The sequence below is a fragment of the Trichosurus vulpecula genome, chromosome 1, assembly GCF_011100635.1.
Source record: "Trichosurus vulpecula isolate mTriVul1 chromosome 1, mTriVul1.pri, whole genome shotgun sequence".
Taxonomy (NCBI): domain Eukaryota; kingdom Metazoa; phylum Chordata; class Mammalia; order Diprotodontia; family Phalangeridae; genus Trichosurus; species Trichosurus vulpecula.
The window spans coordinates 64,568,678-64,585,238 of record NC_050573.1 but is presented as its reverse complement, the minus strand read 5'-3'; the positions used below and the strand labels follow the sequence as shown (position 1 = coordinate 64,585,238).

Sequence of the window (16,561 nt, the reverse complement as noted above, 5' to 3'; positions counted from 1 at the left end):
AAAGTGAAGGTTTCATCATCTGTAAAATGGACATGACCATAGAGCTTTCTTCACAGGGTTGTGTAGTCTGTGGGATGCATCATTCTAGAGGTTCCTTCAGAGCTGAGTCAGGGCCAGGAGGCCATGGTTGCCCAGTTGTAGGAGAAGGATCACAGAGAGAGAAGATAAGGATAATACTAGTACGTAAACGAACGGCTTGACACTAATCCCCTGTGTGTGGAAAAGACAGTGTCGCAGAGTGGACAGAGATTCAGAAAGTCCTGGGTTCAAGTCCTATTTCAGGTCCATTCTAGTTATATGTCACTTAACTCTGGATAGAGAGGTAATAAATTCTCTAAGACTAGAATGTGCCAAGCCACATGAGAAGAGGAAATTTTGTCAAAAGGAGCTCCCTATACTCATGAAATCACAAGTCTATCCTGTATTCAAAGCTCAGCCTAGAGAAGAGAATGTATGGACATCAGTTTACTGTCAGATTATTAACTGGCAAATTTAGGGACTCTTAGACATGGCCCTATCTGGTGTGATTTAGTTAACCTGCCACTGGGGAGACTCAGTCAAGTATAGTGGAAACTTTCCTGACTCTAAAGTCAAGGGGCTTGACCTTAAAACCCTTTTCCTAGGTGACCTTGGGCAAGTTGTATAACCTCCCTGGGCCTCAGTTTCCTTATCCAGAAAACGAAGGAATTCTAATTCTGAAGTGTGTAACTAGGTGGCACAGTTGGTAGAGCAGAGGGCCTGGAGTAAAATCTGAGTTAAAATCTATCCTGACAGTTTTCAGAGGAAGAAGTTAAAGATATCTATAGGCATATGAGAAGATGCTCTAAATCACTTTTGATTAGAGAAATGCAAATCGAAACAACTCTTAGGTACCACATCTCTCCTGTCAGATTGGCTAACATGACAAAAGAGGAAAATGATAAATTCTGGAAAGATGTGGGAAAATTGGAACATTGCTACGTTGTTGGTGGAGCTGCTAATTGATGCAGTCATTCTGGAGAGCAACTTGGAAGTATAAAAATGTGCATACCCTTTAATCCAACAATACCACTTCTATATCCCAAAGAGATCATACAATTGGGAAAAGGACACATACATACACATATTTATAGATGTCCAAATGTATATTCATAGATGTACAAATATTTATAGCAGCTCTTTGTGGTGGCAAAGAATTGGAAATCAAGGGGATGCCCATCAATTGAGGAATGGTATATGAATGTAATAAAATACTATTGTGCAATGAGAAATGAGGAACAGACGGACTTCATTACAACATGGAAAGACTTATATGAACTGATGATGAGTGAGGGGAGCAGAACCAGGAGATCATTATACACTAGTACAGGCACATGGTTGCTGTAAGGACTAACCTTGATTGACTTGGCTGCTCTCATCAATGCAAAGTTCAAAGACAGCTCCAAAAGACTCATGATGGAAAAAGCTATGCACATCCAGAGAAAGAATTATGGAGGCTGAGTGCAGATTGAGGCAACCTATTTGCTCTCATAATTTCCTTGCTTTTTTCTTTCATTTCTCCCCTCTCATGATTCATTCCGTTGGTTATAATTCGTTTTTACAACTGGACTATTATGTAAATAAGTTCAATGTGAAGGCAAATGTAGAATCCATATCGGATTACGTGCTGTCTTGGTTGGGCTAGGAGGGAGAGAAAATTTGGAACCCTAAAACCTGTGGAATTGAATGTTGTAAACTCAAAATAAAAAAAATAAAAAAGATATAATCAGTCCTGAGACACTTAGTAGCTGTGTGACCCTGAACAATTCACTTAACCATGTTTGCCTCAGTTTCTTCAGCTGTAAAATGAGCTGAAAAAGGAAGTGCCAAACCACTCCAGTATCTCTCCCAAGAAAACCCTAAAAGGGCTCACAGAAGTCAGACATGATTGAAAAATGACTAAACAATTCTGAAGACCCTGCCAGCTCTAGGATCCCATGATCCTATGAACTTGTTTGGGTCATGGCTGAAGCAAATATAAGATTTCAGACAGAAGGAAGGGTCCAGATGCCCAGCATTTCCTCCCCAATATTGTACTTAGTCTTTTCAAAGTTTGTATATTCACTCAATCCACAGGTGGAGTAACTCATAACTTCATGGGAATGCACATTCTGGGGATACTTTTCTGGGGAAGTAAACAGGCTGGAGAGAGATGGAGATGTCAGACAAAGGGAGGAAAGTGACTCTAGGCCCCAGTCAGCCCCTCTGCCCACCTGGCTCCTTGTTCCTCCTGCACCCTCAGGTGTGAACTCCTCCCTCTTCATTCTTCCCCCAGATACATAATTCCAAAGAAACTTTGCTGTACACTGAGTCTCTGGTCTGCAGCTTCAGGGACATGTGCTGCTGGTGGGTAGGGGTCTGGTGCCCCTCAACACGCATCTTCCACCCCAGTTGCATCAAGCCAGTCCTCCTGGACTCAGGTAGACTTCGTGTGTCCCCTTGAAACTGAAAGGCTTGGCTACCAAAGTCTCTGTGCTGCCTGCCTGCCCTGAGACAGGGAGAGAAAGAAGGAAGAAGTGGGAGCTTTTCAGGTCAGGTAACAGAAACAGCAGGGGAATAGAGAATCTTGCCTAAGGCAACTTTGTCTCCTGTTTATCTGGGCTCCCATGGATCCCTCCCCCTTTGTCAGCTGCTCTGACTGGACTGCACACTAGGCCTCGCTCTGTCAGGTGTCCATCTGTGAGTTCTCTGGGTCCAGGGCTCTGACTGCATAGGGCCACATCTGGGCTATATCTGAGTTGTGTTGGGGTTGTGTTTGGGGTCAAATTCAGACTGTCCTAGGCCATTTCCAAGCTGTATTGGTGCCACATTTGGGGCTTCCTCAGGCCACATCCATGATGTATCTGAGCTGTTTCGAGAGGTATTAGTGGTGTGTTTGGTGCCACGTCTCAGGACGTTCAGAGCCATGTCTTAGCTGTGTTGATTCTATGTTTGCGGCCATGTCTCAGGCTCTCTAGGGCTTTGTGGTACCATGGTTGGAGGCCATGCTTTGTGTGCATATGTGAGCTCTACTGGTGCCAGTTTTGGGGAGAATGTCTAGGCTATCCCTGAGACCTCATATATATTATGTCCAAAGCCACATTTGTGCTGTCATGAGGGCTATATTTAAACTCGTATCTAGCATGCTTTTCCAGAATTGCTTCCAGAGACAAGACCAGGAGTTGTATGGATCACGTTTATGTGGGGGAATCTGGCCATTATCCTAGTGATATGGCTTCTCCTTGTCTTATGTGTCATAGGTTGGTCATGGAAGGGGAGGCACTGATGCTTTATTCGGGCTATATAGAATTCTGGACCACATATCAATAGATATCATCTCTAAAGCCTGGCTTTAGAGATGGGGGGGGGAGGGAGTTTTGTCCTATGTGTGGAATATCCCCAGGACCCTATCCAGGGAGCTGCCTGACATAATGAATAGAGGGCTGCCAGTCAAGTCAGAAAGACCTGGGTTCATAGTCTCTGACATATACTAGCTACATAATCATAGGCAAAGTACTTAACCTGCCAGTGCCTCTGAAAACTGTAAGACCATGAGTTTGAGATTAATAGAAGATATTCAATGATTTCTAGAGTTTCCACAATGGAAATTCCCATCACCAATGAAATTGGAACTTCAAAGATGGAGAGAGGAAAGTACCCAAGTCATGTCCAAGTCGATATTTGCATTGTGTCTAAGTCTCTGTTTAAGCCTGTGTTCAAAGCATATGTCTGGAGCTATGTATAGGGGTATGTCTTGGGGAATGGCTGGGTCATGTCTAGGATATGTCTAGGCCTTGACTTAGTGAGTTTCTGAGTCATAATTCTGAGAGGAATATATCTCTCTCTCAAAACATTATGTCTGTGACTTATCTTGTCTCATGTTAAGAATGTGTATATTTCATGTCTTGGGATGGGTGGTGCCTGATAACCATGTCGAGGCTATGTTGGTGATGTGGGATCACGTATGGACCATGTCCAGAGTTCTTTGCATCACATCTTCGCCTTCCTTAAGTTGTATCTATTCATCACAGCTAGATGTGTGACTATAATACTATCTCCACTCTCTTCCTTCTGCCCTCTGCCTAGCCTCACCTCCTTACCAGCTCCATTCCATGCTGTTCTTCTCTTCCTGTCTTGTCCACGCTTGGCTTGGAGGGGAACAGGGGGGAGGGGAACGATACAGGAAGTGAAGCCCTAGTCACTTTCCTCCCTGATTTAGAGCTTGAGACCCCAGTCCTTTTTTGACCTCTCCTCCTTTGACCTCATCTGGGCTGTTTGCTCATTGTTCTTCCCCTTATCCCCAGTCATAGTTATGTCAGGCCTCTGAAGGACCTATCTCTCTCTCACAGCTGCTGTTGCACCCAAGAACAAATTCTTGCATATCTTCATGGAACCCTGGCTGGGTGAGTGATGTGTAGGAATAGGACCTGGGGAGAAGGCATTGTCCAGGAGGTAGAGGGTGAAGTGGGTTGGTCAGGAGGCCTAAGGAATGCATATTTGTGACCTGAGAAATTGAGATGAGGCCAGTATTTGGAGTCTAGGAGCTAGGCTCTGGAGCATTTGAAATTATGGTGGAATAGGATGAAGTCCTTGGGTGGGGGGTGGGTTGGGTGATGGGACTTGAATATTGGTATTTGGGAAATCTGGGGACTCAAAACTCCCTAGAAATGAAGCCCTTGGATTGGGAGAAGAGGGTCTATTGATTGAGGACTCAGGAATTGGTGATAGGGGAATAGGCTGAGGACTTAGTATTTGGGCACTTGGGTGAAGGGCTTGTGTTAGGGACTTGGGAGAATCAATGGAAGACTGAGATGAGGGCTGAGCATCTGGTTCTAGGAGCAGGGAGACTGGATTGAGGCCTGAGACTTGGAGATTGATCACTATCACTGTCTTCCTTCCAGGGGATGGGCTGCTGCTGAGTGAAGGAGACAAATGGAGCCGGCACCGACGTATGCTGACCCCAGCTTTTCACTTTGACATCCTCAAGCCTTATGTGAAGATCTTCAACCAGAGTGCAGACATCATGCATGTGAGCATGGAGGAGCTGGCTTGGTTGAGAGGCAACCCATCTAGGACAGCCTGCACAAAGTAAATTCCCTCCCAGACCAGTCTGGACCTCAGGAGGCATAATGAGGGCCTTAGCACTGTTCATGTTTTCTTAGAGTATGTTGAGTTTAGGGCTGTGGGGCAGAGCCCAAGGTCACCATCATCCAGGAGCATCTTCCAGGACCTTGCAGGTCAGTTTCCAATCCACATGACCTCATCTCCTCCCAGTATCGTGGAAGGTATGGAGACCAGTACTGATTATCCCCATTTTAGAGATAAGGAAGGAAGATTTGACCCAGAGAGGTGTTGTCACTTTTCCAAGGTCACACAGGGTTTCAGTGGCAGAGATGGGACTAGGTCTCAGCTTCTGACTCCCACCAAAGGATCTTTCCACCCAAATAGTAAATTCTCAATGTGCTCATAACCCTGCTATTCTTCATATAACAAATAGAGATCCCTTCCTTGCTCTTTCTGGATGCCTGAAGAGGCAGGAACCACTGGGTCAAGTCCTGGCAGAAGGCCAGCATAAATGTTCTCTCTCTTGCTCTCTCTCTCTCTTTCCTTCCCTCACTCTCCCAGTCAAAATGGAGGCGCCTGTGTGCTGAGGGCAGCACACACCTGGACATGTTTGAACACATCAGCCTCATGACCCTGGATAGCCTGCAGAAATGCATCTTCAGCCACAACAGCAACTGCCAGGAGTGAGTCTTAGCCTAACCTTTGGCTCTGGGGACTCTGGATCTATAGATGAAGAAATGACATTCCCAGGCAGTAGGGGAAGGGAGAACTGCAGAGCAGAGGGGATGTGCAATGTTGAGGACAGAATCTGGAAGGATTGGGAAGGAAGAACAACTTAAAGCTACTGTGGAAACTGGGGGCCATATACATGACTGGAAGTGGGAGGAATCAGGAGTCAGGTGACATGGGCTCTAACCTCAGTCCTCTTATTTACAGCTGGTATGACCTTAGGCCAACTGTTTAAATTCTCTGGGACTCAGTTTGCTCATCTATAAAATGAGAGGGTTGGACTAGATAACCTCTGAGGTTCTTTCTGGTTCTAAGTCAGTTAATGAAAATCTATGACACCCCTCAGAGAACTTCGGGAGCTGCCAGTAGCCTTGGAGAAGGGCCTGGGTATGAGTCAGGGGGGAACTGGGGCAGCTTCAACGACATGTTAAGAAAAATACATATATATATATATATATATACATACATATATAGAGAGACACATATATATGTGGGCATTTGTGTCTATATCTGTGTCATCTGTATCTATATTATCTCTATCTATATCATCTGTATCTATATTCTCTACATCTGTATCTTGAAATTTCTCCAAAGGCAAGAGAAGAGGGAAAGCCTGGAAGAGATTTTGCAAAACATAATAGGTATGTAAGGAAAGCACTTGGCATCACTAGCTCCATTCTAATGAAGACTTTAACAGGTCAGATTACAGTGATCCTCTTATGTAGACTGCCCCTGGGGTTGCACTTCAGAGAGTCAGACCTCTCAGCAGTTACAAATAAGGAAGCTCACCTATCTAGGTTCAGGCCGTTACCTGGCTGGGAAGAGGTTGCCTTTAATTGCTCTGGCTGGAGTCAGCAGTGGTCATTTGCATAAGTGGAACCAAGAGAGAACCTTTGGTGTACTGTTTTTCCTAACAATATTGCCCACCAACTTGCCTCTTCTACCTTCTGTCATTGTCCACCCTCCCTCAGGGGGAGGCAGCTTGTGGTGTGGAACAAGACCTTTGTCATCAACATTATCCAATATTGTATTGGACATCCTAGCAATAGCAGTAAGAGAAGAAAAAGAAATTCAAGGAATCAGAACAGGGGATGAGGCGATAAAACTATCTCTTTTTGCAGATAATAAGATGATATTCTTGGAAAATCCTAAAGACTCAATGAAAAAGTTAGCTGAAAGAATTAATAATTTTAGCAAAGTAGCAGGATATAAAGTAAATCCAAATAAATCATCAGCATTCCTTCATATCACAAACTGTTCCCCTGTTAGATGGCTCCATGCTAGGCATACTACAGATATTTAATTATGACACCAGCTGAATCTATTGAAAACCTCTGGGAAGCAGGAAACCAGGTTTGGAGGTTATTTGTTCTCATCTCTTCCTCTAGACCTTTTCTTTTCCTATTTCTCCCTCATTTGCTCATAAACCATTCCCATCTCATCTTCATTCTGCCCCTTTATAGCTGTGCTTTTCTTTGTTACTCCACTGTTTAGCACAGTTTCTAGCTAGAAGGGTGGGGAACCTTCAGGCTTGAGGCCACATGTGGCCCTCTGGGTCCTCAAGTGGGGCCCTTTGACTGAATCCAAACTTCATAGAATATATCCCCTTAATAAAAATGATTTGTTCTGTAAAACTTGGACTCAGTCAAAAGGCCACATCCAAGGACTTAGAAGGAGGCTGAAGGTTCCCCACCCCTGGCATAGTAAGTACTTAATAAATACTTGGTAACCTGACTTGTTTCTCCCATTCTCCTGGTGCCCTACACATGTGGTGGCCTAACAGAAGGTCGGATGACTGTAGAAAAAGCCAGATCAGGGGTCCAATGATCAGACAGAACCTCAGAGCAAGTTACCTAGGTGACTAGAGAATGCTTCATAGGAGTAAGTCCAGGTAAGAAGGCAGTTGTGACTTGGAGGTAAGAGGTCAGGGTACTGACTTACAGGGAGGACAGAGTTAGAGAGATCAGCTACAATCAATAAGTACAGATCTTGGAAGGCAGATAGCCTCAGGGGTATTTAGTGTCCAGTAGTGGAAACTGAGCCATGGTGATTGGGGATCCTGTGCAGGGCAACACCTACTCAAAAGTCTTGAATGGGAACAAGACAGAATTCCAGTCCTAGTAGCAGATGGACCCCACTAATCCATAGTGAAACAACATGAGAGAGTGGAAAGACCTCTGGTCTAAGATAAAAGACCTGAATTCAAATCTGGTTCCATGTACATGATCTAAGGCAAATCGTTTAACCTCTCTGTGCCTCAGTTTCTTCAACTGCAAGAGGAAGATGATAATACTTGTACTTCCTCCTTCCAGGGTTACAGTGAGCAAAGTGCTTTGTAAACCCTAAAGTGCCATCCATTTGGACACTTTAATGGATCTGTGAACTCACTATGGTCCTCTGTTGCATGGCACAGATTATAACTCACCCTTATTTTCTTATCATGGGTAGCTCTACTTTCTTGTTTGCATACCTCTACGATTCTTCCATAGGGTGTCCATTTAGCTTGTTGGAAGAAGGGCTTTCTCTAGATGTGGGGTTCTAAACCTGGGGTCCACAGACTATCTTCTCCCACTCTCACAGGAATAAGTCTAAGAAGCTCATGGCTAGATTTCAAGGAATATGTACATTTGGATGGGAAAGAAATAGATTTTTATTTTTATTAACTTCTAGCTGAAATTCAGCATTTCCTTCAATTATGATTGTAGGTGTAATGGGACTATGATGCATGATGATCTAAGATGAAGGCTGGTCCCACCCACATGGCAGACAATTTCAGGCTATTTTCTTTCAAAAGCAGCTCCAGACCACCTATGAAAAAGGCACCCATGCAGGAGCGGCCAAAGCCTGCTCCTGGGAGAAGATATCCTTGTGGATGGCTTACCATGTGGGGGGCTCTATCATCTGGGAAATCACCAAAGTCTTGTTACACTGGCAACACACAGTATTCTGAGAAAGGGTCTGTAGTCTTCACCATACTGCCAGAGAGGTCCCTGATACAAAGGAGGTTAATAACCTTTGCTCTAAACTTTTAGACATGAGTACCAATGAAACACACAAGAGGTCTCTCTGCTATCCCTTGCTTACTGCCTGAATAGCCCACATCCTTTTCTGGTGAGGCATCTTTTCAAACACTCTGTATGCAGAATTTTCATTGATAAAACATTCTGCAGTCTACATATGATCACTGTGTATCCCCCCATTGTCTCTGAGTAACTAAAAATATTGATTCCTTAGAGATTGTGGTATTTGATCTTTCTTAGCCACACAATATCATTGAAAGAATATTGTGGATTGATAATATTTGGTTTCTGATAGAGGTTTAGGGCATGTAAAATCATGGTGTAATTTCTGAAATGCAATCCAAACTGCTCTCCCCTATTCAAGTTCAAGTCTGAGCATAGGTCATTTTGCTTCTGCAGTATCTATGGAGCTCTATGGATTATCCATCATGCTGAACACCATATTCTGGAAAACAGGCAATTTTTATCAGTGTGTATTTTCCCTGTGTTTGGTCAAACTCTTTTAATTGATTATACATCTTATATTGGAGACTCCAGAATATAACAGGGCTTGGTGTAATTAAAACAATGCCATCCCAAAACAGTAGCTTCTGAAGGACATCCCTTTCTGTAGGAAATCCTTCTTCCATTTCGGATTTTACTAGATGTCCTCCAAGTCAATTGCCAAAACCTTCGGTGAGCATGTGATTCCCAATCTTATGCCTCATTTTCTCTTAGTAACAAGAATATCATCAAGATTTTCTTCGTTCTTGCAGCGTAGCTATCTGAAGAATGTTGTATGGCCTTAACAAATGCATAGGAGACAGCTTTCTGGAGGACAAACCTTAAGGCTGCATTCATTTTGCCCTATTCAATCAAACATCTTTTAACAGTCATCAGTCCTTTCATGGGGTTGCTGATTGGCACAGTGGGTAGAGTGCCAGGCCTGGAGCCAGTAAGATCTAAGTTCAAATATGGCTTCAGAAACTTACTAGCTGTGACCTGGGAAAGTTACTTAAACCTATTTGTCTCAGGTTCCTCATCTGTAAAATGAACTGGAAAGGAAATGGCAAACCACCCCATTATCTATGCCAAGAAAACTCCAAATGTGGTCACAAAGAATTAGACATGACAGAAAAAAGACTGAAACAATTTAATGCTTAAAAATTGTGCCTCTTCCTCTGTGCAAGGACCAATTCCCTTTCCTGGCTTTGTTTTCTTTAACATCATTTTACTCCTTCTTTCAACATGCCAAGGATTATGAGGTTCAAATGTGGTGTCTAGATATAGTGTTTCTGTCACTGAGAGAGAAAACTATGCTATATAAATCTTGGCAGACCTTTTCTATTTTTTAATATGTTATCACATTCCAGTTTCCTCTTTAAGTTCTCTCAAGATGATCTGGTTTAAGTGGATTTCCTTCCAATCTCCCTGTAAACTCAGTTTTTCCTCTACCACTTTTTCCCACATGGAATGATAACACTGCTCATCATCTTCTACCACCGATATTCAAAATGGGCTTTACCCTAGTTGCCCTACCTCTCCACTTAGCAAGGATTTTACTGGTTAAAGTAGCATGTAGGAACTTTTGCCTTTCTCAGAATTGCAAGATTATTTTACATTCATAAGCCTTCTATAGAAAATATTGATAGTTCACATCAATATCTGTTCCTTTGTACATTTCTCTTTTGTCTTGCATTGATTGTTTGTGTAGATATTTCAAGAAGGAATGTAAGACCTTGATCATAGAGGAAGGGAACTCAGAAGTCATATAGTCCAACCTACATTTTTTCCCACCAAACTTAAGGGATAAAATGAGCACTTCCATAACATAGTAGAATAGGGGAGAAAAAGATGATTCCACATGAAACTGCAAACTCTTTCTACATATGAGGAAGCTTAAAGCAGGAGATTAAGTAACTTTCTCAAAGGCATATAGGAAATAATCAGTGGTGGGATTGGAAACCTAGTCTTCTGATTTTATGACTTCCAGTTAGAAAGGTCCCCTAACATCTAACATAGAGATATGCCAGGAGAGAAGAATGAACTCAGAAGTTGATTTGGAACAAAGAATATAGAATCCTTTTGGGAACAAGTCTGAGACGTCAGGCAGCTTGTCAGCATGGTCAAGTACACTGTTGTGCCTCTTGGTGGAACACACCTACAAAGGCATGCACAAAAGGATAACCATTTCCCACCGTTGTGTTGGCCCACCTAGCTGAACTCCAACTTGTCTCCTGTTTTCTCCAGCATTATCAGGTTTCACGCGGGTAGGGTTATTTTGCTAGCTTTCAGCCCCCAGCAGCTGCTTCTTCAGCTTTTGTGAGTTGGATGCAGTCCAGTGTGATGCTCAAGACTATTCAGTGGCACTTTCATCCAGCTGTGTTAACCCAAGTTGTCATCCACATCACTTCTGGTCCATGAAGCCAGATTTCCCTCATTTCACTCTAAGCACCAAGATCAACCAGACCTTGGGGAAGTCCTTCTCCATTCTCTATCAACAAATTGGGTAGAGGGGGCAAGGTTATGAACTTATTTTGAAGGAAATTATAGAAATTGTTCTGGGCTATGTAGAGTTTGAGGGGGTAGAGTTCTCGCCTTGCTGAAACTGGCCTCTGACTGTGGGCCCCATATTTTCATCAGGAAGCCCAGTGCCTACATTTCAGCTATCCAGGAGTTGAGTTCTCTTGTAATAAAGCGCGCTAATCAGCCACTTCTGCTTTGGGATGCCGTGTACTATCTCACCAGCCAAGGAAGGCATTTCTCCCGTGCCTGCCGCCTGGTGCACGATTTCTCAAATGATGTCATCCAGGAACGACGTCGTATCCTTGCCCAACAAGGGAGTGAGGCTTTCCTCAGGAACAAGGGCAAAAGCAAGACCATTGACTTCATAGATATTCTCCTACTGGCCAAAGTGAGTATTGAGGTTGGAGAGGGGGAATGGGAGGAGAGAGATGACAGCATTGTGGGGGTCCTAAAGAAGATAGGAAGAGAATATATAAGGGACATGAAGGACTTAGGCAGAGGGAAGAATCATAGCCTTAGACATCAGTTAGAATGAAATATGGAACAGATGCAGCCTTGACCAATAAGAGAAACCCACCTGACTGTCGCCATCTTCTTTAAAAGCTGTCTTTCCCTAGGGAAGTTAAACTTTGGTGAATTCATACAGACCATTGAGTATGTAGGGAAAGGATGTATTATTCCTCTGGATGCTAGAGTAGATTAGCCAGCCCTCACTGGTTTTTGGTATATTAGCAGAGTCTCTGAGGTTTTACATATATTTAAATGCATCTCTGTGACTAGTTCTAGTAACAATGAAGAAATCTCTTTCGTTCTAAGTGTATAAAAAGAATTTTCCTAATTCTAGATGAAGCTAGAAGTATTATTGTGATTGATTCTTGATGTATCTTGGTATATAATGGGGCAGCTAGGTTGCACATTGGATAGAGTGCTAGACAAGACTCATTTTCCTGAGTTCAAATCTGGCCTTATATTTGTGTGACCTTGGGCAAGTCACTTAACCATTTGCCTCAGTCTTCATCTGTAAAATGATCTGGAGAAGGAAATGGGAAATCACTACAGTTATCTTTGCCAAGAACATCTCAAATGGAGTCCTGAAGAGTTGGACACAACTGAAACAACTAAACATCAACAAGAACTAGGTATATAAGAGGAATCACTATGATTCTAAACATATCCAAAAGTAACTCTGTGATTCTAGGTATGCCACAATACTTTTACACAGTTTAGATATATCCAAAGTTATGTGTGTTTTGGCTCTCCATATATCAAAAGAGTTTCTGGTGAAATAGGTAGGTAGATAGATACAAATAAATATCACTTATATAGAATTAATAGAAGAATAAAGATAAAATTAATACAGATGAGAAAGAAAGAAATGAAAAGAGAGGGAAGAAGGAAGGAAGGGGAGGAGAGAGACGAAAGGAGGAGGAAGAGAGAGAAGAAAAAAGGAAGAGGAGAGAAGCTTTGTGTGTCTTGGGTGGGGGAGATTGCCAGAGGCTATTTTTAGGAATATTAAGGAAAATCTCTCAGAGTCTAGGTATACCTTGGAGTATCTATAATGGTTTCTAGATTTACCAAGGGATACTACATAAGCTAAAAGACCCAAAAGTTTTGAAGGGTCTCTAAAGACAGAGAATATTTACACTTTGGGTAAGAGTCTCTTCTAATTCTAGGAGTCTGTGATTGTATGTCAGTGGTTTTATCTATTTTCATCTGCAAGGGTTCTGAGATTCTAGACACATCAGAAGACCTTCATGGGAGGGAGCTTCATTCAAGGTTACACAGGGATTATAGAGACTACTTTTAGGTTTATCAAAGGATTCTTTTGTGGTGATATGCACTTTATATGTAACTTATTTGATATTCACAATGACGTGGCTAGTTACTATCTCCATTTTATAGAGGCTGAAACTGATGTGGATAGAAAGGGTAAGTGATTTTCCCAGAGTCATAGGGCTATCGTCTGTGGCTAGATTTGAGCTCAGGTCTTCCTGACTTCCAAGTTCCATGCCCTTCCACTTTGCTACCTAAGGCAGCAGGTTTCGGTTAAAAGGGGTTGGAGAGCTCTGTCTTAGAATATCTAAGTAGGTTCTCTCATTGGAAGGGAAGGGGCCAAGAACTCACAGACAGGGGTCTGTTCTAGGATGAAGATGGAAAGGTTTTGTCAGACAAGGACATCCAGGCAGAAGCTGACACTTTCATGTTTGGAGGTGATGTTGAAGTGGGATAGAGGGGGAAGGGCTGAGGGTGCTTGGGGAAGAGTTGGGATTTTCCATTTGCATCTCATCCCTGCCATCAGCCCCACTGACCCTTGCTTGAACTAGGGTTAACAGGGAGGGTGTTTTACCAGTTCTCTTTCCCACTGCCAGGCCATGACACAACTGCAAGTGGCCTCTCCTGGGTCCTTTACAACCTGGCCCAGCATCAGGAACACCAGGAGCACTGCCGCCAGGAGATACAAGAGCTTCTGAGAGGTCGTCAGCCCGAGGAGATTGAATGGTCAGTGTGGGCTGACACTAAGAATGGAACAAGGGTGTGGGGGTGGGGTGGGAGTGGGAACCATGAGTGTACTAGAGCCAGCTATGACTTTTTTGTAAGATCTCATTTTTGAATTTCCAGAAATAAACAATCCCTACAAATCGGGGATAGATTTATTGTTGTGTAGACTGTCTAGACATTAGAAAGTAAGGGAGAAAATGTTTCTGATTCAGAATAAACTTAAAAGAGTGTGTGCACGTACATTTCCCTCCCCACACCCTGCCTGGTTATTAAATATTTACCAGCACACTATTTTATTATTTTATAAACACTGCTTGAGTTCAGCACAGGTAAAGTAGAAGAATCAGGGAATGAAGCCATCTCCATGACTACAGGCCCATAATAACAACATAAAACAATCACCATCTATATAGCATTTTAAAGCTTGCAAAATGCTTTGCATCCATGATCTCATTTGTCCTTCACTCCATCAAAGGAGTGACGACCTAGGAAGAGAGACACAGAGGCTAACCTGTTGCTCCATCAGGCTACAGCCCAGTGTTCTCCGGTCATGTAGGTTCCCCAGGCTTCTCTTGAGTTTCTGGGTAACTTTCCCCAGCTACCACTCAGCTCAAGTCCTGGGAGATTTTTTTTTTTTGGCTAATGCTACAACCCCATTTTATTTTTTTTATTTTTTTATTTAAATTTATTTATTTAACATATTTGGTTTTCAGCATTGATTTTCACAACAGTTTGAATTACAAATTTTCTCCCCATTTCTACCCTCCCCCCCCCACTCCAAGATGGCATATATTCTGTGTCGGCGGCCGGACGGGTGTGCCCCACAATAGCACCCCGTTCTCCCCGACTACCGCCTCACACTCACCCTGCCCACGGGTCTTCGGATGTCTCCGGCTCCTCCCGGGGGACGCGAGAGGAGAATCACCAGGCAGCTACCGGAATGCGACAAGCAGTTTTATTGCAATGGCATACCAGAAATCTTACACAAAATCCCACTGACCCTCTCTGGGGTGCTCCTTATATTGGGAGTTTCGGGTTAGCTCCTCCCCAGTTCCTCCCCGAAGGTGGAGCCCTTCCAGTTGGAGCCGCCCCGGTACTGACGTAACAGAAGCCACACAGGCACTGCTGCGTCAGCAGGTCCAGACTCCCTGGCGTCTCACTACCCTTTCAGGAGGCCCAGGTCCAGAGCGCCCCTAACAACTCCCCCTTTTTGTTTAATGACATCGGCTTTTACAGCTTCTAAGGAGCTGTGCAAAACCCCAATCATACAGGAAATCAAGCAGGGCAGGAACAGACAGATAAGAAAGGCTAGTATGAGAACAAGTCCTCCAATGGAGGCCCATTGGAGCAACTGGTGGACACTGAGAGTGTCCCACCAGGCCTTAGCGTTGGTATAGTTCTCTTCCCAGTCGCCATTGAATTGTATAGTAGCATTCTGTATGGCCGCAATGACCTCATCTAGCATATGCAGTTCAGTTGTGAAATTAGTGGCAGTGTTATAAGAAGTGTCTCTAATTGTGCATACTGGGAGGCATTGTAGGGAACAGGGGTTACACAGAGATTCGAGGTAATGGCCCAGTGCATAGGATTCACTGCCAGGGGTGGCAAGATGGCAGGAGCAGATGTGGATGGGGTCGCCAACTGGATCATGGCAAGCAGGCAGCTAAGGGCATTGTTCAAGGCAGCCCTCCTTCTCTGGACGGTCCTGTTTTTCCGCCGCGGCCTCCGTTCCCTGGGGCGTCGACGGGGGCGCAACCTCACGGACCCGGCGGATGGGCACCCAGATTTGTTCTCCTGTGGCATCTGTGGAGACACAAAGATACCCTCTCCCTCCAATTACGACCCTCCCCGGCCCGTGCCACACCCCTTTCTCATCTTTCCACCAGACCGGGCTGCCTTGAAGGCACGCAGTTGGCGGCGGTGTCTCCTTTTGGCCCGGCTCCTGTCTTTCACACTGGCCTCCAGCATAATATTTTAGCGCAGGCGTGAGGCCATCATCACGAAATCGTAAAAAATAAAAAATTGGCAGTAATAAAAAATGGGCAGTAAAGGTAGCTGTAGCGAGCTGCGCATGGGTCAGCCTACCCACCACTCCCCCTTTTTGTTTTATGAGAATAGGACTCACATATATAAGGGATTTAATTAAACATCTTTCATCCTCTACGTTAAACTTATCCCAGTGTAAAAGCCAAATATTAGAATCCTTTCCATCTATTGTACATTCAGTTCCTCAGCAAGTCAAGTGCATTGTTTAGGACCTACATAACTCAAACAAGTTCTTTCTCTGGGCTGATGACCTTGCCCGTGCAGAGAGTGCAGAGAGTTTCCAAGGGCCTTGGCAATGTTACAAAATAAGGAGAAGCAACATGGTCTCTAGGAAGGGGTTACACAGAGAACTCTGTGTGCTATCTGTTGCTGTTCCCCTGAGCAAACTTATTCAAGGTCGAGTCTTACCAAAAATTATGCAAAGGAGTGCACAAAACTTTCCTTCATAAAAAATCTCTCTTTCTCAGACAGCTTATAATTTATCCTGATATTATTAATTTCCACCTTCTCCACATAATTAAAAAAAAGGAAAACTAAACTCACCATAGTAAATACTATCTCTAAGCAACAACATCAATAGCTTAATTAATGATCTCACAAATTTCCCAAATGATAGCAAAACAATTAAAGACAAAATTTGGTAATTTAAGATTTCTTAAATTACAATTCTTAATGTAATAAAATTTAGATTATAAAAGAAA

The 16,561-nt window shown here is 43.5% G+C and overlaps 2 protein-coding genes across 2 annotated transcripts in view; both read left to right on the top strand.

Annotated features, from left to right (window-relative positions):
* The window catches only part of LOC118848854 (cytochrome P450 4F3-like), a 140,755-nt gene that overhangs the window by 36,697 nt on the left and 87,497 nt on the right, over positions 1-16,561 (top strand). The gene's annotated exons all lie outside the window — the stretch shown is intronic.
* The window catches only part of LOC118848875 (cytochrome P450 4F3-like), a 63,573-nt gene that overhangs the window by 36,732 nt on the left and 10,280 nt on the right, over positions 1-16,561 (top strand). Inside the window, exons 4-9 of the mRNA XM_036757918.1 lie at positions 4,347-4,400; positions 4,899-5,026; positions 5,623-5,744; positions 11,433-11,703; positions 13,459-13,525; positions 13,685-13,814. Of these exons, the coding sequence (XP_036613813.1) occupies positions 4,347-4,400; positions 4,899-5,026; positions 5,623-5,744; positions 11,433-11,703; positions 13,459-13,525; positions 13,685-13,814 (772 nt within the window). The remainder of the gene's footprint in view (positions 1-4,346; positions 4,401-4,898; positions 5,027-5,622; positions 5,745-11,432; positions 11,704-13,458; positions 13,526-13,684; positions 13,815-16,561) is intronic.